Genomic DNA, 26,543 nt, shown 5'->3' with positions numbered 1-26,543 from the left:
TTGCTTTGTCGCCTCCAATACCGTCAGCAATTGTGGAAAAATGGTCTACAAGTAGCTCAGCAACTCTGTTTTGCTCCTTCACAATTGACCTGCCATCGTCCAGATGGATTTCTGTTTCTCCCGTTTGTTAAATATTCAAAATGCTCTGGTCACGTGACGGATGACGTCTTATCCCTCGTTTGGTAATTAAAAAAAAATTATGTTAAAAATTACTTACCCCCGAAGTTTTGTTGCCGTATGATAAAACACCGAGATTCTACAGCCCTCGGCCTAGTTTTCAGACTTTGTCGCTCATGTGCATTGCCCCCTTAAACTTGATATCCCAGGCGTCACCTAGCAACCTTTAAATGTCCCGCACAAACAAAACCTCAAATATGCTATTTGTTTTCAATTCGAGAGCGAAATCTTGTCACAGCAACCATAAACGCTTATTTGGAAATTGTCACGTGATCGATGACGTCATTTCCCTAGTTGTGACATGGGAAGATTTTTTATGGCAGATGTTAACTCGTGGTGGTCTGGTGGTCTTCTCGTATAAAACTGCCAAAGTTATAAAGCTTTTTAAAAACATTGCCTCAAAGGATTCTGGGAAATTTTTGAAGATACAGTCGAAGCTCTCGTAAGCGGACACCTTCGGGACGCGATAAAAGTGTCCGTAGCTGGAGCTGGCCGCTTAAGAGAATGGTTCTCGTAAGCGGCCACTAGAGGTGTAGGGGATAAATGGCCGCTTAAGAGAGCTTGACCTGCTGACAATAACCGGACGGACGTGGATGACAACAAAACAAGCACTGAAATATGGTACTGTAATTACTTTATAATCATTGTGACGAGCGGTGATGTGAAGTTGATTGATAAACACAAGATGCAGAGGTTGTTAATAGGATTTTCTGTGGGGTGTCCGCTTAAGGGAGCTTTAAAACAAAGAAAAAGTCTAAGTCGTTATCTCTGAAAGTGTCCGCGGCCGCTTACGAGAATGTAAAAATAAAAGGTTTGTATGGGAGTTAAAACGGGGTTTTAAATAAGGCGGCCGTGAGTAGAGCTGTCCGCTTACGAGAGTGTCCGTTAAGAGAGCTTCGACTGTTATTATAATTTACTTTTATAATTATTATCATTATGTTTAGGTTTCCTACGACACAAATATAAATTTTGGCTATTCAAAAATCTTTTAAATTCCACGACAAAGCCCCTTTAAGAGCATTGAGGGAGTCACTTCCACTTACCAAGCCAGTTGTCTCCACCTGTAATATTATCAATAGCATCAGGATCTATCATGGAGTCTATGTCACCATCTTCCAAGTCAGCATCCTCTGTGTGACCAAAGAATGCGGACATCACTTGTCGCAGCTCCTGTGTCACACACTGTACAAGGTGTGTGAATGCCATCTGGACTGACTGTTGCAATGCTTCCAGGTGACTGTCTTTCAAGTATTGTGATATGTCAACATCATGCTTCAGGAAATGCCGGAGCTCAGATGAGTTTGCCAACCAAAAGGCTAAGCTACCTGGAAGCTGACTGTTTTTCTATATGTGGATATTTAACTTCACACTATCAGGAATGCTAAAAAAAATTGTCCAAAATATAAGCTACACTTATAGATAAGCCGCACCCCAACTTTGTAAAACCTGGGTAAAGAAGTTGGTTGCTGTTTAGGATAAGCTTGGCCAAATCTTATGCTGTGTACTTGCTTTATTAATCAACTCTTAGAATACCTTTTATGTTACCCTCTCTTCAGTCAAATTGCCGTTATCTTTCAATAAAGATGCTTTATTGGCAAGATTTGTCTTTATTTCTTAAGCCCACCGTGAAAAACCACAACATTTGAATGAGAAAATTACAAGAACAACAACTAGGGAGGATACGAAACAACTGCTTAGTAACCATGCAGTCATTTAAAACATCTAAAACTAGCTGTCACGTTTGGTAAACAACAAGGAAGGAAGGAAGGAAGGAAGGAAGGAAGGAAGGAAGGAAGGAAGGAAGGAAGGAAGGAAGGAAGGAAGGAAGGAAGGAAGGAAGGAAGGAAGGAAGGAAGGAAGGAAGGAAGGAAGGAAGGGAGGGAGGGAGGGAGGGAAGGAAGGAAGGAAGGAAGGAAGGAAGGAAGGAAGAAAGGAAGGAAGGAAGGAAGGAAGGAAGGAAGGAAGGGAGGGAGGGAGGGAGGGAATGAGGAAGGAAGGAAGGAAGGAAGGAAGAGACTTAATCAGATCAACTTTAAGGTTTAATGGGACATACATGTAAAAAAATATATAAATATTTAAAAGTGCGTCCTGAGCCAACAGAGATGGTTTGCCAGGAGGATCCCGTAGAGATTCGCAGTCCAAACCTTGGCATTGGTAATGATAGAAATTGAAGAGAAAGACCAAGGACGGACAACTTCTGGCTAAGATGACATAAAATATAAAAATTTACTAAAAACGTTTCGGTCGTACGACCTTCATCAGTTTACAGCGCGTCTGTAAACTGATGAAGGTCGTACGACCGAAACGTTTTTAGTAAATTTTTATATTTTATGTCATCTTAGCCAGAAGTTGTCCGTCCTTGGTCTTTCTCTTCAATTTCTGTAAAAAAATATATATATATTAATTTTTATTTATTTACCTTAACTGTAGACTGTACCACGTTGACAATGTTCTCAACAGTGGAGGCCAAGCGTTCACCACGTTGATAAGGAAGGGAAAAGACGTAACGACAGCACATGTAGAGTGTGTAGGCCGGTGCCAGTTTAAAACGAACCTTATTACCATTGACCTCGCCGATGATTGCAGCAAACAGAGCATCTTCTCCTGATTGTTGGTAATCTAATCTTGCTGGAAGCTTGTCATCCATTTCATCATCTGGTGTGTCGTCGGGCACACCAAAGGATGACATCACTACATGTATGTCACTTTTAGGACCTGGTGAACTCTGTTTAACTTTCTCTTCTGAATCATAAGCTGGGTTGCAGAACTTGAAGGTATGACTTCCGCTAATCTTTATCACATTGCCATGGTTAAGCTTGGTTGACTCATAAATCCTCCTTCCATCCACATATACTTCTGCACTACAAGTCGGTTCAACAGAGACAATACCATCCACGTTGGTCATCACACAATAATAGGGCAGGATATGAGGTACAAATAACTCCAGATAACTACTGGATGTTGCTAGGGACTTATCACTGCCAACCTCAGTTATTCCCATGGGTAGCTGATAAATATTTGCTTTGTAATCCAAATCACGACCATCAGATGACGTCTCCCTCAAGTAGGGCAACGACTGCTCTGGACATTGATTGTTAAGCTTTTGTTGGTAACGCATTTCCGTGATAATGTCTGGGTTAGAGATGGTTTGCATAAAGCTGGTTTCGGGTATTTCATCAAAAAGTTTTTGTGTAATAGCAGAGTCATCGCTAAGAGTTGTGGGAAGAACATTTGTAGCTACGGGGGTTTCCTGATCACTCATAAGTAAATATCTCCCCTCTCTTTTATCTTTCTGCCATGACAGTTGGACAACCAAAGGTTTGTCGTCTTTTGAAAGTTTCCTGGACTCTGCAGATAAATTAATTTTAGAAGACAATTTATTATGAATGCAGTCAACATGATTGTATAGCACTTAATGCAAACAAAATAATTATTATGTCTCATTTCAAATGTACACCATTAAATTTTATAATTTCAATATTTCAGGAAATGGCGACATTTGTTGTAGGAAAAAAGCACTCAGAATGCCTCAAGAGACGTTTTACTGAACTTTTTACATAAATATATCCAAAAGTTAGCGAGAACAAAATTAATAACAAAATTGGCATTTTATTTGCATTACTTTTTCACAATACTAAGCAGTTCAAACATTTACCTCTGTTTGGATGAACTTCATAAATTGAGTAATTCGGATTAAAAAGCATTGTCATATCAAAGCAAAATTGTTTCACCAGGGTTTTTGTAATATCCTCTGCTGTTTGCACGCTACCAATGTAACGCAAATCTGCACACATTTTTTTTCTTGCATCTTGGAAGAAAAATGGCACAACTCCACTGTACTCCAAGTCCTGTGTATAAGAACACTGGAAATTGTGTAAATGCAAACACGAAGTGCACTAGCAGGGTATATCTTCATTTATAGCAGAATTAGATCATGAATGTTCAATATTAATATTAATAATAATATTACTAGCAGGACTTTATTATTAATATTAATAATAATATTACTAGCAGGGTATATCTTCATTTATAGCAGAATTAGGTCATGAATGTTCAATTTTAATAATTAACCCTTCTGCGACGGCCCCCAAAAAGGCTATTAATTCTTGACTTAAAAGAGTAAACTCCTTGGATTTGTAACAGATTTTGCCATGATAAATATTAATTTAAAGCCAAATAAATGGACATCAATGATGTGTTGTCACTTTGTTCACATTTGTTTTATTAACTAATTAATGCTAATTTATGCTAATTAAAATGTCCTACAGCATGTAGATGTAGTTTTTGCAGTAAATGGTCTACGAATGCCTCTCTTTGCATAAAACTGAAAAATGTTGTAGTTCGCTATATAATGCACTGTAACTGAAAATTTGAGTACATCTTGAAAATTGACAAGTTTGTGATTATAAACGCTGTCAATCCTTTCAAGTACAAAATTTGTTTTCGTCTACATGAAGCTGATGCTAGGATGTACAGTCAACCCAACTGTCCGTCAGGGGTCTTAGAGAATTGTTCGCCTTATAGAGAGTTGAGCTAACATGACACCAGTAATTCAGAGATAATGAAAGTGAAAAGCTATGCACAAGAAATACACGTCTTTTGTAAGTCTGTTTAAAGACACTTACTTTACCTAAACCTACAAACTAGGACAAAAAAGTATTATAAAATAGACTCGTTTGTTCATGCTTCTGAAAAGAGAGAGCAGTTCATAATGGCTGCGGTCACATCTAGACTGCTAACTATAGTTAAGACGGCGTTAACTATAAATAGCTATTTCGGTAATATGACCGCTTCTCTGTTCGCCCTAACTATAGTTAGAAAATTTACGCCTCGCTGATCCAAAACAATACACAATAAACTATAGTTATACCAAAGCAGGGTTCTTGAGTTAGTCTTAAGTTTACAAACGAAAAACCAATCAGAATGTGACAATTCTTTTCGCACATGCGAGATAAACATGAATATGCAAAACAAAGCGTAAAGGGAAGGGAAAAAAAAAGAAAAAACATCATGCCAAGAAATTACATATCACCAATGTTAGCAAAAACAAAGCATGAATTCTTCGGATTTTAGCATCCTTACTTCATTTTATTTTCTTCAACGTCGAGATACCATGCAAAAAAAGAAAAAATAGAGGAACAACTAGACACAGATCAACAACAAGAGCTGCCGTGAGTTAATTTAAATTCGAAATTATTCAAAAGCTAATCAGAACTACCACATGTCCTACCACATGTTTAATTTCGTGAAACAGGTCACGCTCATGCTAGATCGACATTCTATGCTTTCGTTGTCAGGTCAAGGTCAATTTGGTGGTGGCGTCATAATCTACCTCGAGTTGACAAGGCGGAAAAGCGTCATGATCGGAATGTCCCACTATGTGTCAGGGCCCCAGAGAGATTAGAAATTGATTGGCTTCGGCCATGGGCTGATGCTGAAACGATATTCGTAGTTTTGTGACAAACTGACACATTGTTTGAGCTGCAAATACGCCATCGTTTCGTTTCGTTTACCATAAACTTTGACCCCGATGACAATGAATACATCGCTATTGAATTAACCCCGGGGGGGCACTCCCTATATTGGCCTATACGGGGAGGCTCCGCCCGAAAGGGGTACCTTTTTCATGCTTCAGGTATATAAAAGGGTAGGAATTTCACAAGCTTAGGTATATAAAAGGGTGGGGATATCGCTCATTTAGGTATTTAAAAAGGCCTTGAATTAAAATATTTCGAACAGATGCACATTATGAAGGTATCATTTAAATTTATTAAGCGCTACATAAAAATGGCATCAAGACTTCCTGTTTAAGCATTTGTCCTGTCTTTTCGGTAGATGAAAGGGGTATCTTTTTTCAGTAAAAGGTATACCAAAGGGGTGCCTTTTCTGTCAAAATGGTATATAAAAGGGTAAGGGGTTGGACTTCGGGGCGGAGCCTCCCCCGTACAAAACGCTTTTGAGTACCCCCCCCCCCCGGGGAATTAACCTACGTTTAGGCGTCCCTTTTTTTCGTTTTCTTTTTTTCCTCCCTCCGCGAATAAAAAGAACGCCTGATAGCAGGTTAGGCTTTGCATTACCCTGCAGATTAGATACATGAAATTAACGCGAATTTAAAAAATTTATTCAAGTCGCGTTTATTTTTGTTAACGTTATTTTTCGCGCCGTTCATTAAGTGGAGCGTTAATTTCCGCGACCTTGATTTCCCGGCAATATTTTTACCCCAAACGTTCTAAACACCAAGGAAAAAGCATTATTTCATAAGGGTTGAAATCTACCGGTATCACTGAAACAGTGAAGAATGCTCGAATAGAAGCGCTCAGATTCCTTCGCTTAAGCCATAACTTTGGCTAAATTATCACGAACATTGTTTCCGTCTTGGATTATTATACGCCTAGAGTTGAAATAAACTTGTTCCTGTTGTCTCAACGTTACAACAAGTGTTTTTCTTTGTGTACGTCACGTTAATTTTCTTCATTTTGAAATGTTACCCTTCCTTTCGCGTTAATTTCCTTTATTTGAGTTGTAACTTTAATTTAAGTCGCTTTAATTAATTTCCTATAATAAGGTAGTCTCCTACTCATAAATTCTGTTTTATATCATACTTCTCGAGCAAACTACGAGCGCTTATTTGAAACGGTAAGCGCCTCCTAAAGTATCTATTAAACGACCCATCCGTGAACCCAGGCGTTTATTAATTGTGGGCGATATGCAAAACTCACCTCATTAGGTTCGCTAATTTCAAAGATCTCGATATGACTCGCGTTCCATTCGGCAATCGATTCTTGCAAGTATTCCCGCTCTTCTTGCCTCGTTTGAATCTTCTCCATGTTTGTTGGGTGTTCCAAGGCTTTTTTTACATACCAGAAAAACGATTGCCCTGCTAAACGAGTAATTCAATTCGATTCAAATAACAAATACGCATTTGCACACGACCGAACGAAATATCGCACAACCACTAAACACTCTCTTTCTTTTTCTTGTATACGACACGAAAGAGCGTGCGGACCTCCTCGTTCTTCCCCTCATTTACATAATTTCAAATATTATTGGTCAGTAACGCGTAGCATTTCGTTTCGTGTGCTTTAGCATGCAATCTATGTTTTCCTGTTTGTTGTGAGTGACAAATGTATGTACTAAATGAATCTGAATAAATCTTTATTCAAATCCTGGCCTGTTCTGTAAGATATAACTTTAATTTGTAGATACAGATCAAACTACGGCTATAAATATCGATTATTTAAAGACGCGCGGAAACACTTAAATAGGTTAATAAAATATTTTTGTGTTTTGCTTTGATCGGAAGAGAATGGAATGCGTGTAACAATAAGAAAATCAACCGCATGACCGAGCACTTGATCATCACATGAAATAAAATTATTCGAAGACGCCAATGGATACGTCCATGTGAAAGCACTAAATGTCACTAAAGCGACCTTCACACGACAAGGAACTAATCAGGCGTTCTTTTGATCGCGGTTACAAACAACTGGCCAACTAGTGTTGGCAAACTCAAGTTAGTGTGTGAACGACGCAACAACGGCAAACTGTTGGCGACAAATAGATCTTGTCTCTATTCTTTGCCAACTTGTGTTTGCCAACTGTTGTTGTGTCGTTCTCGCACACCAACTTGAGTTTGCCCACTTTAGTTTGTCGCGTGAAGGCCGCGATTGAAAAAAAAAAATGTAGGTTTGCTATTTAAACGAGCTTATATTAGGGTATCAATTCAACTTCTCTTCAAAGCAGACTTTCTCGATAGTATTATCGAAAAAAAGGTATTGGAATGTTTTATTTGCACGTTTGCCTCGATTTGCTATTTATACGAGACCTTATTCTGCTTATGTTGGCTCGTGAAGTTATCCAGTTGGCCTTCTTGACGCGGACGTGTGTTTGTACGCGTGCAATGAACCGAGAATAAAAGGTACGTCAACCCTCTTTATAGTAACAGTAGTAATTTACGATCCGCATCGCTATTTCGGAAATTTATAAAATGCAGTAAAAACCCGCGAATAAGAACCTAATTCTTTTCAGGGCAGCCTACACAGGTTCTTACTTAAATGGTAGTTAATTTAGGCTATTTAGGTTCTTAATAGGTTCTTATACTAGTAGTAATTGGAAATTAGGGGAGTGCGTTCGGTAGGGTGGGGTGATACGGGGGGGGGGGGGTGGGCAGGGAAACCTGGAGGCAAGGAGTGGGAAGTATGATATTATGTTTTCATATTCTCTTGATATTTGGGGTCTGTCCATGCAGAAAATGTATTACATTGCTCAAGCTGATGAAACCTGATCTTGTATTAACCCATCTTTCTAATTTACGCAGGGCCCCTTTTGATACCAGCCAAGTGCTGATTGGGCCACCCTGCCTAAATAAAAGTTGACCTTTCCCTTTACCTAAAGCATAAGAGAAGAATAAAGCCTCTTGATTCTGTCAAGCGAAGTGGCTAAAGCTCTTTAATGAATCCAAATAGAGTACAATGTATATCTAGTAGATACTCTGGAAAAATGTTTGTATAGTTATTTGAAACATTTACTAACGGTAACAAACGACTTTTAAACTGGAATGTAGCCATTCCAAGCATTTTGATACAAGTCCATTTGGAACAGTTTTTTGTTTTCTTTCAATCATAAAATACAATAGACGTGTTGAAAGACATTTTGGGGGTTGTAAAGTAACTCAACAGTAATTTAAAATGACTTCCACAACTTCAAATAATTTAGTGTAGTACGGTCCCTAGTTTAAGGACCATTTCCTTCAGTTAGATATATATCCTTTAAATAGGTTTCCTTGAATCCTAACTTTAGTGTTTCTTAATTTTTATTTAGTGCAGCTGCCTTACTATTTTGAGAGTGCAAACACTTAACAGAAGAGATGTGACCCTTCCCGTAAGAGAAAATTGCCCTTACCCCACGGACAGCCATTTAAGAGTTTTCCTCTTAAAAATTAAGAGATTTGCACTTAAAAAACTGAAAAAAGGGTCCTCCTTTTTGCAGTGCTATAGAGTCTCTCAAGTCTGTATAAAGACAGAAGTTGAATCTGTTAAGCAAAGCAGCTGAGCCGGTTGACACATCACAACGAATTGCAGCGTCTGTTTCCTAGAAAACAAACCACTATGTACAGTATGGGGCCCAGTTAAATTCTCGGCCACTTTTGACGTAAACTTGTATTTCTTACCTCAGAAGAACCGCAGGAACTTGAAATTTCGCCCAGAGTTAACTACATTATTCAGCTTTCTGTTGTAAAGCTATCGACCGGTCAATAATTAATTTGCCCGAGCAATAATAAAAATAAAAGCTCCGTTTGTGGGCCCAGTTCTCGGCCACCCGGACCCAGTTTTCGGCCACCAAAAAGCTTGTGCGTAATTTTCTGTATAAAAAGGCTCAATTAATTTCCACAGTCATAAAATCACTCTGTAAACTTATTTATGTTATGTCGATCCCAAATTATTTTATGAGACTTTTTTTACTTTGGAAAAGAAGGTTTTTAACGCGCCTAGTGCAGGGTCTGGCAAACCCGCAAAACTACGTTGTGTGACCAATGCATTTAGATGGTTTATTTTGCAGTGAAAAGGTCTTGAAAGAGTTAGGTGTTGTAGAAATATTAGAAAAGACAAAAGTCAGCTCAAAACTTAGATATTTAATTGAACTTTATTTTTAAAACATTTCTTTCTTTCACTATTGCTGCAGCAGATGAAATTATATTAAAAACAAAAGCACTAAACTGTGATAGCGAGCAGGGTGGCCGAGAACTGGCAAATACGCAAAAGTCGCACGAAAAAATTTCGAAGTAAGTTAAGACCAAAATATACAACGGTTCAACAAAAAGTTAACTTAAGCAGAAAGCTGAATTATTCTAAGTTTTTCATGCCAAAAATTAGCTCGTTTGGTAGGGGCTTTCGGACAAAATACGAATTTAACTACATCCATGAATTTTAAGGAGCCATAAACAAACAAGTTTTCAAAAAAACAAATTCACCTACCTTCGCATAAACTCGACGTGTGAGCTCTCTATAGCGAGTTGAAAGATCAAACTCAAGATACGAAGAGCACAAGAATCAGTCTATCGTTTGAAGGAAATAACTTTTACTTTTAATTCAACTGTGGCGTGAAAAAAAGCGTTGAACACAAAGTGGCCGAGAACTGGGCCCCATACTGTACACAGCTTTCTGATTTTCTGTATTTTTAGTCATATATTTTGCTACTGATAGTGATCAGACTTTGAATAAATAGTTACAACTTCACTTACCTTGGAGAAAAACTGCGAAAAATATTCGAAATAAGCGAACGTAAAGGATAAAGAAAGTACACACGAAAGCACAGTCGAAAGTACAGATGGATTACCAGCTCTGAGCCTGTTATCTCTTCTCCGCTATTGTTGTGTTAGCGAGAAGCAAAAATACTCATCATACAACTTTCGGGAACTTTTCACGAACGGACACTATTTTATGGACTTTCGGTGGCGGACTAAAACTCTACCGCCCTGGATAAAACCCTGTTATGCTTTCCATGTTATTTTCCGTATTATTTTATCTTCGGCTACACTCGAAGCTACACGTTTCGGCCATTTCTTCAAGCAAAACAAGTTTGTACCGACGCCATATTGTTCTGCATGGGATCGAGGCTACGGTCGGCCAGCCAGTTGACCCAAGATGGCGTCCAAAAGCTCAAAACCACTCAGCTTCTTCCTCAGCTTCAACGATATGATACCCACGTGACTGAATTCGGAAAAACGACGCGATTAGTATGCGTTCTCCTTCGTCGAACGCAATAAGTGGTAGTTAATTTAGGCTATTTAGGTTCTTAATAGGTTCTTATTTTCTGAAGAAAATTTACCTTGATCCTAATAGAACTTTTAGTGGTATTCAGTTTATTCCTTGTAAAACATTTGCATACCACATAAGTACTTACTTACTTACTGCCCTGTACGCCATCGGCGCTAAGGGCAGCGACAAAGTTTCTCCACACATGCCTGTCACGGGCTTTCTTCTCGATGTCTCCTCAGGTGTAGTTTAGGGTTTTCAGTTCAGTCTCTACCGTCCGTCTCCAAGTTGTTAGTAAAGCTATGTTAAGGGTCATAACTTCTGTCTTTTTTGTACGTATTCTCAGCCCATCTGATGCCCCTTGGTTGTCCTCAGTTGTTCGGAGCAGAACCCAGTCAATGACAATATTGAAAAGAGTTGCTGACATAACACACCCTTGTCTCACTCCGGTCTTAACTTTAAAGCCTAGCTCACACTTCCCGACACTACAGCTGAAATTAGCATACATACACTGGATGATGGAAACAATGCGTTGTGGTATTCCATTATGCCGCAAAATGCGCAAGAGGCTGTCTCGATGGATGGAATCGAACGCCTTTTCAATATCAACAAAGTTGATATGCAACTGCCTCTGCCATACTGAGCATTGTTCTACTATGTTCCTGCGTGTAAAGACTTGGTCTATGCAGCCCCTTCCCCTGCGAAAGCCAGCTTGTTCTTCTCTTAGCAATTTGTCGACAGATTCTGCGATAAGTTGGATTATTTAATATCTAGCCTAAGATTTTGCTTGGCACTGAGAGCAAAGCAATCCCCCGCCAGTTGTTACAGTCGGTTGTTGTTCCTTTTTGGGGGATCTTAACTATTATTCCTTTTGACCAGTCATCAGGAATCACCCGGGGGGTAATCACCTCACTTTCCCATATGTCAGTAAACAGTGGTGTTAATACTGTAGCTGGTAACTGTGGATCTACCGATCTACCTTGAAGAGCTCAGCATTCAAATTCTGAATTCTTTTTCCTCAAAGCATTTCGTGAAATAGTTCCTTTCCAATTTTTGTTAGTCGATTTGCTTCTTCAACCGAGAAATAATTTGGCCTAAGTTGGAAAAATTGCTGGACTTAATTGTCCAGCAATTTTTCCAACTTAGGCCAAATTATTTCTCGGTTGAAGAAGCAAATCGACGAACTATGAATTTCTTCGCCACCAGATGCCTGACACATTGCTCTTGGAAATCATGCATTGCGCGCGCAACCTACAGATTAGTGAATAATCTGCTAGCAGATTATTCACTAGCAGATTATTCACTAATCTGTAGGTTGCGCGGATTCCCAGAATTAGCTGTAGGCTCTTAGCCAATGAGAAGACAGCTAGTGACTACAATGTATAATAATAAACAATTATTGGATGAGGTTTTTGTGATATCCGGAATAATCAAGGTCAATGTAAGTGTTATCAGCCGAAGCCTTCGGCTTCGGCTGATAACACTTACCTTGACCTTGATTATTCCGGTTATCACAAAAACAGAATCTAATAATTGTTTTATTATACATTGTTTTCTGATAAGTAATAGTAATTGGACTGAGTGGAGTACAATTCAGGGAGTAATCGGGCGAGTAATTTCAAAATCGGCCAAGCGCGCAGCGCGAGGACGATTTGAAATTACGAGCACGATTACTCTCTGAATTGTACGACACGAGGTCCAATTACTAATTAATCGTATCAGTAACAAAATTCGAGGTTAGAAAGTTTTGAAAACCTTTTTTGTTTGAAAAAGTCAAAGGTAAATTCAATTCGTTGTACAAACAGTAGCAAAACAGCAAGAAAGAACCCATTTAAATGCACATGATTGACGCGCGAATGGCGTAGGTGTCCAATTACAGGTATCCAATTTGAAGTCGTTCAAATTGGATACCTGTTATTGGACACCCACGTGATCGCGCGCCAATTACGCGACAAATAGGCGCGCGCAGAACCAATCAAAATCGAGAATTTTGTTATAGATACGATTAAGAAAATAATGAAAAACGATTTCGCACTGTTTCAAAACTTGTACTTATTCCGGCTGAATGCTTTTTCCTCAAAGTATTTGGTAGTTCCTTCCCAATTTTTGTTAGTCATTTTGTGTTTTCTGAGACTTTATTGTCCAGCAATTTTTTAAACTTAGGTCAAATTATTTCTCGGTTGAAAAAGTGAATCGACGAACTTGAATTACCTTCGCCGCCAGATGCCTGACACATTGCTCTTAGAAGTCATGCATTGCGCGCGCAACCTACAGATTAGTAACTAAACTGCTAGCAGATTATTCACTAATCTGTAGGTTGCGCGGATTCCCAGAATTAGCTGTAGGCTCTTAGCCAATGAGAAGACAGTGAGTTACTACAATGTATAATAACATAAGATATTTAAGTTGCCTTTTTGTAAATTATTATTACATTACTATGAATCTGTAATAGAGCTGAAATATTGTGCGGCTATCAATTTTCTTGAAAGAAACCAAACTTTAGGTCTGCAATGGTATCATTTCTTGGCCTTGCCTCTTTCACTTTGTGTTCAAACTGTCAGATAGCTCTGCGTTACGGTACAATACATACGGAGAAAATAAAACAATTTACAACGGACCGGGTCGGGGACTCGAACTCAGGGCCTTTTGGCCTGCTCTCGATAAGCAGACAGTGCTGACGCACTGAGCCAGGACGTCAGACTCGCGTGTTACTCAAGTGACTGCCTTTGCTTATAATAATCTTTGCTATACTGTACCTTGCCCTTCAAGCAAAAACTAGTAGTTAAACATTAATGCCCCCAACCCATTTTCTTGGTGTCAGTTGACTCAACTGACACCAAGAAAATGTCATTTTTAAACATTCTCATTTACACAATTATTGTAAAATTAATTTATGTTCTTGTTAGAGAGATAAAGCTTCGCGTTTATTGTTTTTCACGAGAGCGGCAATAAACAACATTTTTTCCGTTTGCAGCCTACTACTTATACGGCAAAGTGGGTAGTTTCGTGTATAGTGTGAATAAGCAGAATATTTTCGATTTTTCTGATGGATTAATTCTATTCAATAATTAGAGGAAAAGTAAATAGAATCCGCAGCTTTCTGACCGTTTACCGTCAGAACGTGAAGCTTTTCCTGAGCTCCGTCCCTTAGAATCTGAAATAATGGCCAGGTCCTAATAGCCACCACTTCGAAAGTATTCTGCCATCCCTGAGAACAACTTTTGAATTTCGCTCATTTTCTTGTAAACAACAGCTGTATACTTTCTACCTCAGCTGTTCAAACAGGGTCGAAAATTAGTTACTGCTGTTTTGCAAGTAAGATGGATATGTTAATCACAATTGCTGAAACAACATTTTATAAGATTTTTTTATCCGTTTACTCCGTAGCTTTTGTTTTAATTGAGAAACCACAGGGGGCCCAGACAAACTGTTTGTTTATGGACTGTGCACATTTACATTTTTATAGAGAATGTATGGAATTTACCGAATGGTTTGTAGAATTGCGTGTAATGGCGCAAAACATGAACAAATTTGTGCTGAATAAATGTAAAGTTTTCCTACCTTTTGTGTCGTGTTGTTTTTTCGGCTCGAAATGGCGAATTTGAGTCGATTGAAGGATATTTTGCTTTCGCTGTTTACTATACATCTAATCCATATAATTAGATGTATAGTAAACAGCGAAAGCAAAATATCCTTCAATCGACTCAAATTCGCCATTTCGAGCCGAAAAAACAACACGACACAAAAGGTAGGAAAACTTTACATTTATTCAGCACAAATTTGTTCATGTTTTGCGCCATTACACGCAATTCTACAAACCATTCGGTAAATTCCATACATTCTCTATAAAAATGTAAATGTGCACAGTCCATAAACAAACAGTTTGTCTGGGCCCCCTGTGGAGAAACACAAGAGACAGTGTTTTTATCGGCTGTTCAAACACCTCGAATTTCGTCAAAAATACTCCGCTGCATGCGCGTCGTATTTTCATCTCTCCTCTCGTTGTTTGGATATCCCAATGGAACACTATCTCTTGTGTTTGATATATTACTCAATACGTAGAATTGTCACAGGAAGAACAAAACTGCAACTAATATATACGCTATATTCTGCATGTTCTGTGTTGGCAAAGTGATGTTCTTTTGAAAGCTTCCTGATTTGTAAAAAGCTTTATGACTCAAGAGCTTTTAGGTCTATATCCTATCCCCATATAAAAATTAGCAATTATTAGATTGATTTCATGCATATTTATGGTAAAAAGATTCAAATAACTGGATTTATAGAAACTAAGCGTACACATCTTCTTTGGTTTTGTTAATTTTCTGCATGAATCTGTCGGCAGTACTTTTTAAGGTGGATTTCTCAGTTAGGCATTTTTCAAAGCGACAGTAGGATTTTTAAGGGGCCCGTTTACTATCTTGAAAAAATAATCGGATATGATATTTGCTTTTGAGTGACGAATTTTAAATTAGATCCTATCGGTAACTAAGTTCAGAAAATCTTTAATTTTTTTTTTTTAAATAATGAATTCTCCATTGTTTACATTTTGCCTATTCACCCAGAAACAAACACCGAAGGATTCTTCCTGATTTGGCTTTATCAGGTTTCTCTGTGATAGTGTTAAAGAACAAAAATCGGAACTTTGGTAATACAAGTACAAAACGCGCGAAAATAATGTGGAACGTGATCAATAATATTTATGTAAATTGAGTTTTAAAAATAGAGTTGTAACGTTGTCGGTATCTTTAGAATTTTACTTTGATCAGGACGCGTTTGGTTTCGCATTGGAAAAGCAATCAACTTGTTCTACGAATTGACCAATTATATTCTTTCTCGAACTTATCGATAACACGTTAGGTTACTTTTCACGGGTTGTTATTCAATGCAATAAATTCTGGTATCGTATTAAAATATTTCTTAAGTTGTTTTTACCGTTAGTTCTGTTTTCATATTCCAAAATACGCCTGTTTTCCGAAGCGAAACCATACCAAACCATAACAAACCATAACATACTTAATGACTTATCTTTTTATTATCTTTGAATTCAAAAGATTGTACATTGATATTTACAGAAGTGATTGTTCTTTTGTTTTAAATATTGTATAATAGTACAATACAACTTGTAATTTATTTGTACACCAGGAACTTTTGGTAACACCTTTAAGGTCGCGGGGGACACCTTAGGCTCATCATTATGCATTTATTTAAAGCGTATGCACGAAGTACAACGACTGACATCGACAACTTTACGAGATATTTATGACTGGAGAAAAATATGGGCGCGTGCGCGTGATTTGTAAAAAATCCCTGTTTCTTTGATATTTTAACCAATTTAAAACAACACTTAGCGATATACGTTCATATAGATTGTAGGAAGTCTTTGTGCTTATTTTTATTTAAATTTGACTATTTCTGCAACTAGTGTACTCAGAGTAATCACAAAAATATTCGGCATAAACAATCGTGTCCTTTTTGAAAACGCATTGTTCTCACCATAAAAGCGTGGAATATAATTACCATAATTACATCTCTCCTTGGCAAAATGATCGTATTTAGGTCGGGACACCTTCGGAAATCTCAAAGTTTGGACTTTTCCGACAATTTTGTGGCAGAGAATACAGCGCGGATACAGAACTTCATGACTTGCCACTGCAGATAGGTAAACTATGAATACCGTAGTGTGTCATAACAGAAGCGGAATTTTAAAAGAGCGCTTTTAGAAAGAGGTAGAAGACATTAAATTCAAATTTGCGCACTTAAACCACAATAACTTGCTGGCAAACTTTAAATTAAAAAATCTGCTTCTGTTATGACACTCTAGAGGTATTGACTGATTAATTTTTGACAAAATCGTAGTGTGCTGTCTTCTACTCGTCCCGCAAACTCTGCCACAAAATCATGTTTTTCCCAATTTGGCACTAACGAGGCTATAACATCGCCGTAAAATGCAATCTACCAAACAAAAGATGACATTCACAATCTTTCATCATTTCGTTATATCTCTGTAAATTTTGAGCTTAATCTCACCCATAACAGCCGAGAAATAAGCGTTTTAAAAGATGCAGGTCAAGCAAAATTTCCCTTCATGAATTTATTCATGCTGTTGGTATCCCCCGCGACCTTAACTGGACCTAAACTCGTAAACAACTTAGTATTAAAATATGTATTTGGGCGTAACTATGCTAATTTGAAGAACGCCCCTTCTTCTCCGAAATCTACCTTAGACTTGTTGTTGGTTTGTTTACGTTAGTAACCTGTTTAAGTTTGGATTTTTCGTACAACCTTGTAACTTAAGTTAACGTCATTCTGTGAAATCATTCTCTGTAAATTTTACCTTGCTCGCGTGGTTTTATTTGGACCAGTGATGGTGTGCACGTTAGTGAAATTTCAGAAAACCGAATCAAAATTCGCACCTTTTAATGTTTTGGAAAGAAGACCTTCCCGTCCTGACACCTTCTCGTGGCGTGTTTTGCGCATGTCATGACATAGGATTTAATCAGTAATTTTGACATTTTGGATGAGTGATTGACAGCTAAGCTGGTCCCCGTAAATACGCGCGTGCAAGAATTATCGCTCAGAATTGTGAAATACTGTGAAAGTACATTATAGTAACCAGAATAAAGACAAGTTAAAAACGAAGCTGCTGATTCATTGCTGAAGCCGTTTAAAGAAGAAGCTAGTTCCCCCGAAAACGTGCTTTAGCAATAGAACGTTCCCATGAAAAATTGATAATCATAAATCATGACAACAATAAATCTCCATAAGCCTGACTAGATAAGCTTAAGATAAAACCTGTGGATAGATTACGTAACACCTAGAACAGAAATTCAACTACAAATGAATCTATCGGGTAGTGCTGTCAATTTTTCTGAACCGATCAAAATTAGTTCCCTTGAAAGCTGTTTTTCATATAAATGAACCAATTCTCAAACAGCCTCAAGCATTTTGTATTGGCGTAATTAAGAACTTAAAAACCCTCGTAAACACAGTTTGCACAGTTTGCCACTCGGTACACAAACAAAATCTGAGCTATATAGCTGGTGTAAAGAGACGGTTTGGCTTCATTTTCAGCTTTTGTTAATTGTCGAAAGGATCAAGACAAAGGACATTTTAACATAGAAATAACAGTTTTTGAATTGGGCATCCGCGACTGAGAAACAGCAACCGTACGTCACCGAGGACTTTGCTTCAGGTATGTGGGTAGAAACTAAGATTTCTAGTTTGGATTCTCATAGCAACAGTTTATCAAACTCTATCCCCGCCAAACCTCGGGTGCCAGTGTTTTTTCTCTTTTTTTTGGGCGGCAAATCCCCTATTTCCGAGCTGAGCGACGAAAAAGTGGATTTTTTTTTTTCGCGCGCCACGATCACGGTTTCGCCACAAAACAGAAATAAAAACTCTTGCTCCCAGGGTATCCTCACCAGCGACCTCGACCCTTGTTTTATTGTTGTCAAAAAACGTAAACAAATAGTTTCCTACGCAAATTACCGTAATTATTGAGTCAAGGTAAAATCAGTTCTATCGTCTTAAAGGCATTTCCCAAGTAACACGCAAAGGTAGACGCTTCTAGATATAGAATTTTGGTGCTGAAGAGCATAAGCGTAAACCAATTTATTGTTAAGCGTCAAAATAGATTCCGCCGTTCGAAACTGTAGCAGTTTTCTTTGGTTTTACGTTTCGCTGCCTTTTGAGAGACCAGAAGGCTTTCACCCCATGTGGTTAAATTTTCGAATACTTAGCAACATCAGAACTGGCTTTGAATCAGCACAGTGTAAAGATATAGATTAAGGGGGCACGTCATTTTAAACTTGCATCTTTGTTCCTCTGCAACTTACCTAGTCCAGTCCCTGAACTTTCTCTTCCGCGCGCCCTACGTAGGGGTAGAACCCTGGCGCTATGTAGGGCGGGGGTAGGGAGAGTTCAGGGACTGGACTACAACTAATCCTAATTGCCAACGAGACAGCCGAGCCAAGAGGTGAGGCTGTCGAGGCGGCAGAATCATAGAGCCGTGTGCGTATGAGTGTATAGGCAGAGAAAATCTTAAGTTCTATCCTCTCTTGGTTCTGCGTAAGGGACTTTTTTTTACCATATTTGGGTGTAAGTAAACCCCATATTTGGGTTGTATTGTTCTTCCCAACTGGTTCCCAGTCTCTCACTCCTTGCTAGAGAGCAAATGACCAAAATGGCGTCTACGCCGGGCTCGCTGTTAAAATTTTCAATGTGGTCATTCATCCCTTTACCGATAAATACACCTTTAGAGAATTATAAATCGAAAGAGAATACCCTACAGAATATTCGACCGCCGAAAAAATGAACACCAAGCTCTTCAAAGCGATGAAATAATCTTTCGACTTTGGAGTCCTTTGATTTACGATCGAAGAGAGACATGAAAAACAAAAGCGGACTGTTGACTTCAAATAGAGTTTTCTTGACTTATGAGAATGCTGAAGTCGGGTAAATGCTTCCTTTTAGTGTCGATTGTGTTTATAGTAATTGTTTGACCGATGATTTATTCCAAATCAAATATCGTTTATATTTTATTGGGCACGCATTTTCGCTCCGCGTAGGATTAACATCAATACAAAGCGACGCTCACTAAAATTACTGCATGTCGTACACACAAGAAAGTCAAAAGTTTTTTGCTTCTAACTTAACGGCAAATGTAATGTTAACTTGAATAAAAATTTTGTCTCCAAATAATCCTGACCGTTCAAGTTTTGTTTTCTGTTCAAATTTTTCAAGTTTTGCGTAACTGAACATGACACTTCGCATGCGAGACTGAAATCTGACCCGTGCATTACTGTCTCTGATTACTGAAAATTATTTTTAAAAAAGCATCTTAGCAGTTTTGATTTTGGGATTTCATTTATAAGAAGTTCTTGAAATGCAACTATCCCTGTTGTGGACGGAAACATTTTAACCATCGCGTGTTTGTATTTAACAAACAGTGATTAAACCTCATTTAATAGTTAATTATTGCCTTCATTTCGTGACATTTTAACGTTGAAGAGAATTTAAAGATTTGTCAAGAGTTATCAATCTGTCAAACCCGTAGCCTGCGTAGCAGACATCTCAGATTGAATGAACTTTCCCTTTATGAAAGCTCCGTGAAAAATGATTCATTTAATAACCCTTGACTTTTTTCTTCAGTAACTACAGCATATCCGACCGAAGAGACTGGAACTGAGCGATGAGCTTTAGAGGAAACATCACGTGCGAAGATTCCATTCCAGCGGTTTATTCAACAGGAATCTTTGTCACGCTTTCTGTAACTGGCATACTATCGGCAGCCGTAGGCAATACACTCGTTTGCATGGCCGTGTTTAAAACAAAGGCTCTAAGAACTTCTGCTAACTATCTGCTGGTCAGTCTATCCTTAGCAAGCCTGATGTTTGTCCCAGTATATGTTACTTACGCCGTTTCTCTTACAATGAGGGAGTGTGACCCGATGCTGAGAAGTTTGTGCCCAGGGTCTTCCAACACGGATTTTGTTTTATTCTGCGTGGTCATGCTTCATCTGGTCTTCATCTCTTTGGATCGACTTGTGGCTATAAAAAAGCCAATGAGGTTTGTTTTAGACTGACACATCTTTGAAATGCTGAAGTATTGTGGGGCGGTGTGGTCAACGTCATCATTATCATACGCTTTGTATGAAAATAGTCCAGTCAATATAAGCCATTTCGTTGTCTAACCCAAAACAAATTGCAACAAAAATAAAACATGCCTTATTCGACTTTGCATATATTGAGGAATAACATACTAAAAGTCACCGTGAATCGGAGTATTGGAACCTCGTCTTTTTTTGCGATATTTGAACTACAATGAAATATGAGAAATTAATTTATGCATAACTAATGTGATTTTTACAAGTAACATTGAAGGGTCCTTATCGACAGAAATAATCAAGCTAGCAAAACCAAACAACGACAAGCCAACAAATCAGTTTACAACAAATGTAGCAGTTATTACTTATTCTATTTATTGCGTGAAATGACATTACTATTCTGCCCTTTTTGGTACCTTAGAGAACGTACTACCAGCGGCCGGATTCTGGCATAGATACAAGTATAGTAACAACGTTCGCTAATCGGATATTTCATTAAAAAAGCTGAGTTTTCTTCAAAAATTAAAGATACTGAAAACTGATAAAGTATAATTATACCTTTTTGATGAAAGAATAAACGCTGGTCAAAAAAGTTACCGTCTGATAACTAGAATTGCGGCAAACAATTATGGCGGGAGTCTTGGATGAAACCCTTAACATAATCTGTCAGAAAACGTAATGCGTGAATTTGCTCCCCCAAAACCCTTTCTGCTTATTGGAAGGTGCCTATAATCCCAAGAATCAACACTGATTGATCTTTGCAAAAGTCCTCCGAGTGACTGAGCCGTCATAGACGCCGGGGACACAACCCCGGCGTAACTATGGGCACGCCTCCATCTCTGCACTTAATTCTTTTACAAAAGGATGAACAAATTCTTTCAGGAGTAGCAGAATGATTTTGGACAAAAGAAAAAGGGTTAAAACATTTGGAAAAAGTTTGGTAACAACCTGCAAATGACTTCAAATTATTTTTAAACATGAATTCAAATTTGATTTAAACCACAGTGACAAGTTTGGTATCACCCTATATCCACTCTACATTAGCATTTATATACAGTCACGTCAAATGCTATACAGTTTTGTACGACAATTAGTCCAGTCAAATTAGTATTGCACCCAAAACAAATTGCAACAAAAATTAACATGCTGTTTTTGACTTCAAATTTGGTGTAGAATACGCTGCTGAAAGTCACCGTAAATCTAAGCATTGGAACCTTGTATTTTTTATGACTTTCAAACCATTGGTGAAATTCCCAAATTGGCTGGTATGTAATTTGGCGGAACCAAATAAAATAAAGTTCTAGCGTCTGTAATTCCACGAATAATTACGACAGCTAAACCAAAATTGATATAACAACTGATTGATTCATTACCAATATATAGTAACACAAATTTTTTCATGTGTGACGTAATGATGGCGTCACAGATTTAGACTCTCAGGCTGTGCTACGAATAGGCATTATATCCCGACGTGTGAGTAGCATGCTGGGTAAAACTTTGCTGCGAAAGTGCCTCACTTGAAGGACATCCAGCTTTTCTCCAGGTTTATCATTTTAGAGACAGAAGAGGGAGTCAATCTCCTGCTGTAATAACGGCAACCCTAGTGGCTTGTTGGTAGTTAAATACTTCAGAATATTTCCTGAAAAATGCCCCATAGTCGAGTTTCTTCAAGGAAACAGATTTTTGAATGCCAATGCCAATATTTACTTTGTGAGTTAATTTATGTGCTGGTTCAGTCAGATCATAATTTATTTCCACTGCTCTTGAACAGAGTGAAAGGAGGCATGTATAATCTCCAACTATTACAGTGTTGCATCTTGTGACAACTGTATTTTGTATCAAAAGGACTTCGGCATTACCCTATGCATGTAATACTTCATTACTATGCCGTTTAAAATGCATAGGTAGTAGTTCGACGAACCTTATCTTGTTTCACATTTTGGAATGGAAATCTTTCTTAAGAACATACACTCTTTCCCGAGTGAATCTAACATCATGCATCGCTTATCCCACATCTGACCCTTTTATCGTGAGTCATATTTGGTGCGCTGGTCTTCTTCGATAACCATCCAAAAATACAGTGGCAGAGCCATATTTTTTGAAACATATGTAAAGTAACGACTGGAAATAACGTCATACATACAGTGTCCTAGTTGCACATGGCATGAGTAGGGTATGGCTTATGTCCTGCCGAGAATGAAGCTAGAGTTTGGCCGTCGGAGTTTTTCGTTCAGTTTTAGGAGCGTCAGTTTTTAATTGTTTACCGTCGGACATGAAAGCATTGAACTCTAGACTTCTTTTAAAACAAAAAGTTATAGAACATTTTTATTTGTAATTTTTATTCATAAGTTTTTATTTGTTTTTAACCGTTGTCTTTTTAACATTTCTAAACTTTTTTTGAACTTTGTAAGTCATCTTTTTAAATTTTAATATCTTACAGGACCCCTAAGATAACAGTACTCCAAAGTACTGATGGGTTAATCCTGTTAAAATATTTGTTTTATTTTTTATTTTTTAAAAAGGATTTTAAAACAGCGAGAAAAAGGCGTGTCTGTTGATGAGTTAATGCTTTCCACTGCAGTGGTTGAACAAATGTGACGATTGGCGTACAAAACTGTAAAGCATTTGACGTGGCTGTATACAAATGCTAATATTGAGTGGATAGAGTGATACCATACTTGTCACTGGCTGCCTGCCCTTTTAAACTCTTCAGTTATCTCAGGCCACCAGACCCTTAATTATTTATTAAAGTGAATAAAGTTGTTGTTTGAATTAAAAGTTTGAATTCATGTTTATCAAGTCATTTGCAGGTTGTTACCAAACTTTTTCCAAATGTTAACCCTTTTTTTTTGTCCAAAATCATTCTGCTACTCCTGAAAGAATTTGTTCATCCTTTTGTAAAAGAATTAAGTGCAGAGATGGAGGCGTGCCCATAGTTACGCCGGGGTTGTGTCCCCGGCGTGTATGACGGCTCAGTCACTCGGAGGACTTTTGCAAAGATCAATCAGTGTTGATTCTTGGAATTATAGGCACCTTCCAATAAGCAGAAAGGGTTTTGGGGGAGCAAATTCACGCAAGTTTTTTCTTAGTCAGGTGTCCACAATTAGTAGAGGGGACTTTTCCCCTCAGCTAAACACTTTAGACACGTTAATAAAGTCATTCATTCATTCATTACGTTTTCTGACAGATTATGTTAAGGGTTTCATCCAAGACTCCCACCATAATTGTTTGCCGCAATTCTAGTTATCAGACGGTAACTTTTTTGACCAGCGTTTATTCTTTCATCAAAAAGGTATAATTATACTTTATCAGTTTTCAGTATCTTTAATTTTTGAAGAAACCTCAGCTTTTTTAATGAAATATCCGATTAGCGAACGTTGTTACTATACTTGCATCTATGCCAGAATCCGGCCGCTGGTAGTACGTTCTCTAAGGTACCGAAAAATGCAGAATAGTAATGTCATTTCACGCAATAAATAGAATAAGTAATAACTGCTACATTTGTTGTAAACTGATTTGTTGGCTTGTCGTTGTTTGGTTTTGCTAGCTTGATTATTTCTGTCGATAAGGACCCTTCAATGTTACTTGTAAAAATCACATTAGTTATGCATAAATTAAATTTCTCATATTTCATTGTAGTTCAAATATCGCAAAAAAAGACGAGGTTCCAATACTCCGATTCACGGTGACTTTTAGTATGTTATTCCTCAATATATGCAAAGTCGAATAAGGCATGTTTTATTTTTGTTGCAATTTGTTTTGGGTGTAATACTAAGTTGACTGGACTAAAAGTAGGACTGTCGACAAGTTGCTTAAAATTTCTCAAAAAGTCGCTCGACAGTTGCTCCAAAATCCAAAGTTGTTCCAAATATATGCTAATTTTTTTTTGAAGTTAAGATTTCTAAGCATTTTCATGCAATTTCACTGCAACAGAAGTATCTAAATAACATTTTAAGGCGAAAATTTATTGAATCACAGATTTCTTTCTTTGAAACAAATTGTGAAGATATCGATTACGCCATGTTTGCGGACGAGCTTGTAATGTTTTTTTTTCACATGCCGAATAAGCCGAAACATTTTCGGATCCCCCTCGAAAATTTTCGGCAAACTTCGTTAGTCTTTGGAAAAGTTCAAAAACTGTTGGACACGTTCGTATGGCCTTAGAACAACACTTGGACAATCTCCGTAAATCTTCGGTGTAGAAATTGCTCAGAATGTAAAAAAACTGCTCGAAGGGAACAAAAAGTTGATCGAAATATGAAAGTTGATCAGTTCTAATGAAAAGGGCATTGGGGAACGAAAAACTCTGATTCGGCTAACTCTTCCGGCAGAGTTCATTGCAGACTCTCACCTCTTAGTGAACTCAAATCGAGTCGACACCACCCAACAAACCAACTTTAAATCCTTATACTAACTAACATCTTTTCTTTTTTTCATTTCTCGACAGATACCCAACTTTAGTGACCAAAAAGCGTACGCTAGTTTTAATAACTGCTCTTTGGTTTGTGGGAGTACTAGAAGGAGTTTCGCCAAACGTGATTGGGCGCAAAGCACTACTCGAGTTGATGCATGGATGTCTTCAATACAACAAAATCCCAGAAGAGAGTGAATTACAACCCATTGTGCCTCACTTTCTTGTCCTGATGTCACTGACAGTCTTCTTGCCCAGCGGTATTATGCTGATTTCGCATGCGTGGATTTTCATCATCTCCTTTAAACAATACAAACGAATCAGGACTCTGGAAGACGCCGTGTCACAAAGACGCGTCACTGAAATGCGCGCCGCCAAGACGGTGTCTATCACGGTGTTTTCGGCGTTAGCGTGCTTCGCGCCTCTACTTGTTGTGACTTTTATCACAACATTTGAGCCGCCAAGCGGTAGAACGCTAAACCCTAGTCAATTTAATGTGAAGTATATTCTTTTTCCGAGCCTTAAAATCCTGTATTTATTAGCGATAAGCTTAAACCCTTTGATTTGCGCTTTAAAAAGCAAGCCTTTCAAGGTGGCATTCAAGCAGATGCTGCAACCTTTAAAAAAGTGTCTATGTAAGGGATCGGACACACGCTGCAACATTGCATGTAACATTTTCGGTCGACGCGGCCGGCATACGCTCCAACATTTCGAGCTGAAAACTTCTAACTCAGCCAGCACGATCTTACGTTTACAACTGCAATAGCGGCATATTGCAAGAGCTACGTCACAGACAACCCATCTTAAAAAACTGGCAAGTTTTTTCAAGTTTGTCGTTCGTAATCCGTCTTAATCTTCGTCAGTCAAAATCATCCTTGGTTCTTTTCGCGTTTTTATTACTCCTTTGTTGTTTTTCTACATTACAAAACTAATATTTTGAGGTTTTCTTCAATTTGGAAGTAATCAGAAAAATGACTTTAGATATCGTGACGTTGCCCCTTTAATGATTAATTATTTGAGATTAATGCAACCCGGCTTTGCCAACACATCAAGCTAATATACACATATGTACATACGAATTATATTTGACTTCCTTCGCATATTGCTATTAGCTATAAAGCAGTAGATGTAAATTGCAACAACAAAGCTCGTGTACATATTTTGCAAATCGCTTTCCATTTAGCAACGTTTAGTGAAGGTGTAAATAAAAAAATACTATACCAAGACATGAATTCCATGTCTAATTATTACAAAGGTAGTGTGTGATGCCCAATTCTCTATGATATAGACCCTCACTTAAAAAAACAAAAACAAAAACAAAACAAAACGCGTGGCCGATGGAGGGGGGCACAGAGAGGGGGGGGGGTACCCTTAAAACAAGCAAGAACTAACAGCATTTGAAGTCGCCCTGACGCTTGCACCAGAACAATTCTGCAGGGGGGCCCAAAAACGACACTGCAACCCAGGTCCTACGAATGGTGCTCCGAAAGTATGTCAAATTGGCAGCCATCTAAAGATTCGAATGCGGTTACTAACAAATGGCTGATACCTATTCGGTGGGGCGCGTGACAATTGAATGTCACGCAACGCACATTTG

At 38.1% G+C, this 26,543-nt stretch overlaps 2 protein-coding genes across 2 annotated transcripts; one reads left to right on the top strand and one right to left on the bottom strand.

Moving 5' to 3' along the window:
* Window positions 1–1,206: 1,206 nt before the first annotated feature.
* Window positions 1,207–7,004, bottom strand: LOC144645657 (afadin-like). Its single transcript, XM_078505214.1, has 4 exons — window positions 6,897–7,004; window positions 3,833–4,025; window positions 2,597–3,525; window positions 1,207–1,521 (listed from the first exon to the last, which is right to left on the bottom strand). Exons 1-4 carry the CDS (start codon window positions 7,002–7,004, stop codon window positions 1,207–1,209), a joined length of 1,545 nt encoding a protein of 514 aa, XP_078361340.1.
* Window positions 7,005–20,138: 13,134 nt separating this feature from the next.
* LOC144639344 (trace amine-associated receptor 13c-like) lies at window positions 20,139–26,166 on the top strand. The gene is made up of 2 exons (XM_078498684.1): window positions 20,139–20,498; window positions 24,983–26,166. Exons 1-2 carry the CDS (start codon window positions 20,245–20,247, stop codon window positions 25,710–25,712), a joined length of 984 nt encoding a protein of 327 aa, XP_078354810.1. The 5' UTR covers window positions 20,139–20,244; the 3' UTR covers window positions 25,713–26,166.
* Window positions 26,167–26,543: the final 377 nt, after the last annotated feature.

The sequence above is a fragment of the Oculina patagonica genome, chromosome 1 (genome assembly GCF_052425735.1).
Source record: "Oculina patagonica isolate OP01 chromosome 1, crgOcupat, whole genome shotgun sequence".
Taxonomy (NCBI): domain Eukaryota; kingdom Metazoa; phylum Cnidaria; class Anthozoa; order Scleractinia; family Oculinidae; genus Oculina; species Oculina patagonica.
The sequence above is the reverse complement of the archived record's forward strand: the minus strand, read 5'-3'. Positions and strand labels throughout refer to the sequence as shown.

Excerpts from the sequence above, each read along its gene's own strand:
- LOC144645657 (XM_078505214.1), bottom strand. The coding sequence starts at position 7,004 with ATGGAGAAGATTCAAACGAGGCAAGAAGAGCGGGAATACTTGCAAGAA. Across the intron at positions 4,026-6,896 it reads AAATTAGCGAACCTAATGAG|GACTTGGAGTACAGTGGAGT; the intron begins GTGAGTTTTGCA and ends TCTTATACACAG. Across the intron at positions 3,526-3,832 it reads TGAAGTTCATCCAAACAGAG|AGTCCAGGAAACTTTCAAAA; the intron begins GTAAATGTTTGA and ends ATTTATCTGCAG.
- LOC144639344 (XM_078498684.1), top strand. The coding sequence starts at position 20,245 with ATGGCCGTGTTTAAAACAAAGGCTCTAAGAACTTCTGCTAACTATCTG. Across the intron at positions 20,499-24,982 it reads GCTATAAAAAAGCCAATGAG|ATACCCAACTTTAGTGACCA; the intron begins GTTTGTTTTAGA and ends ATTTCTCGACAG.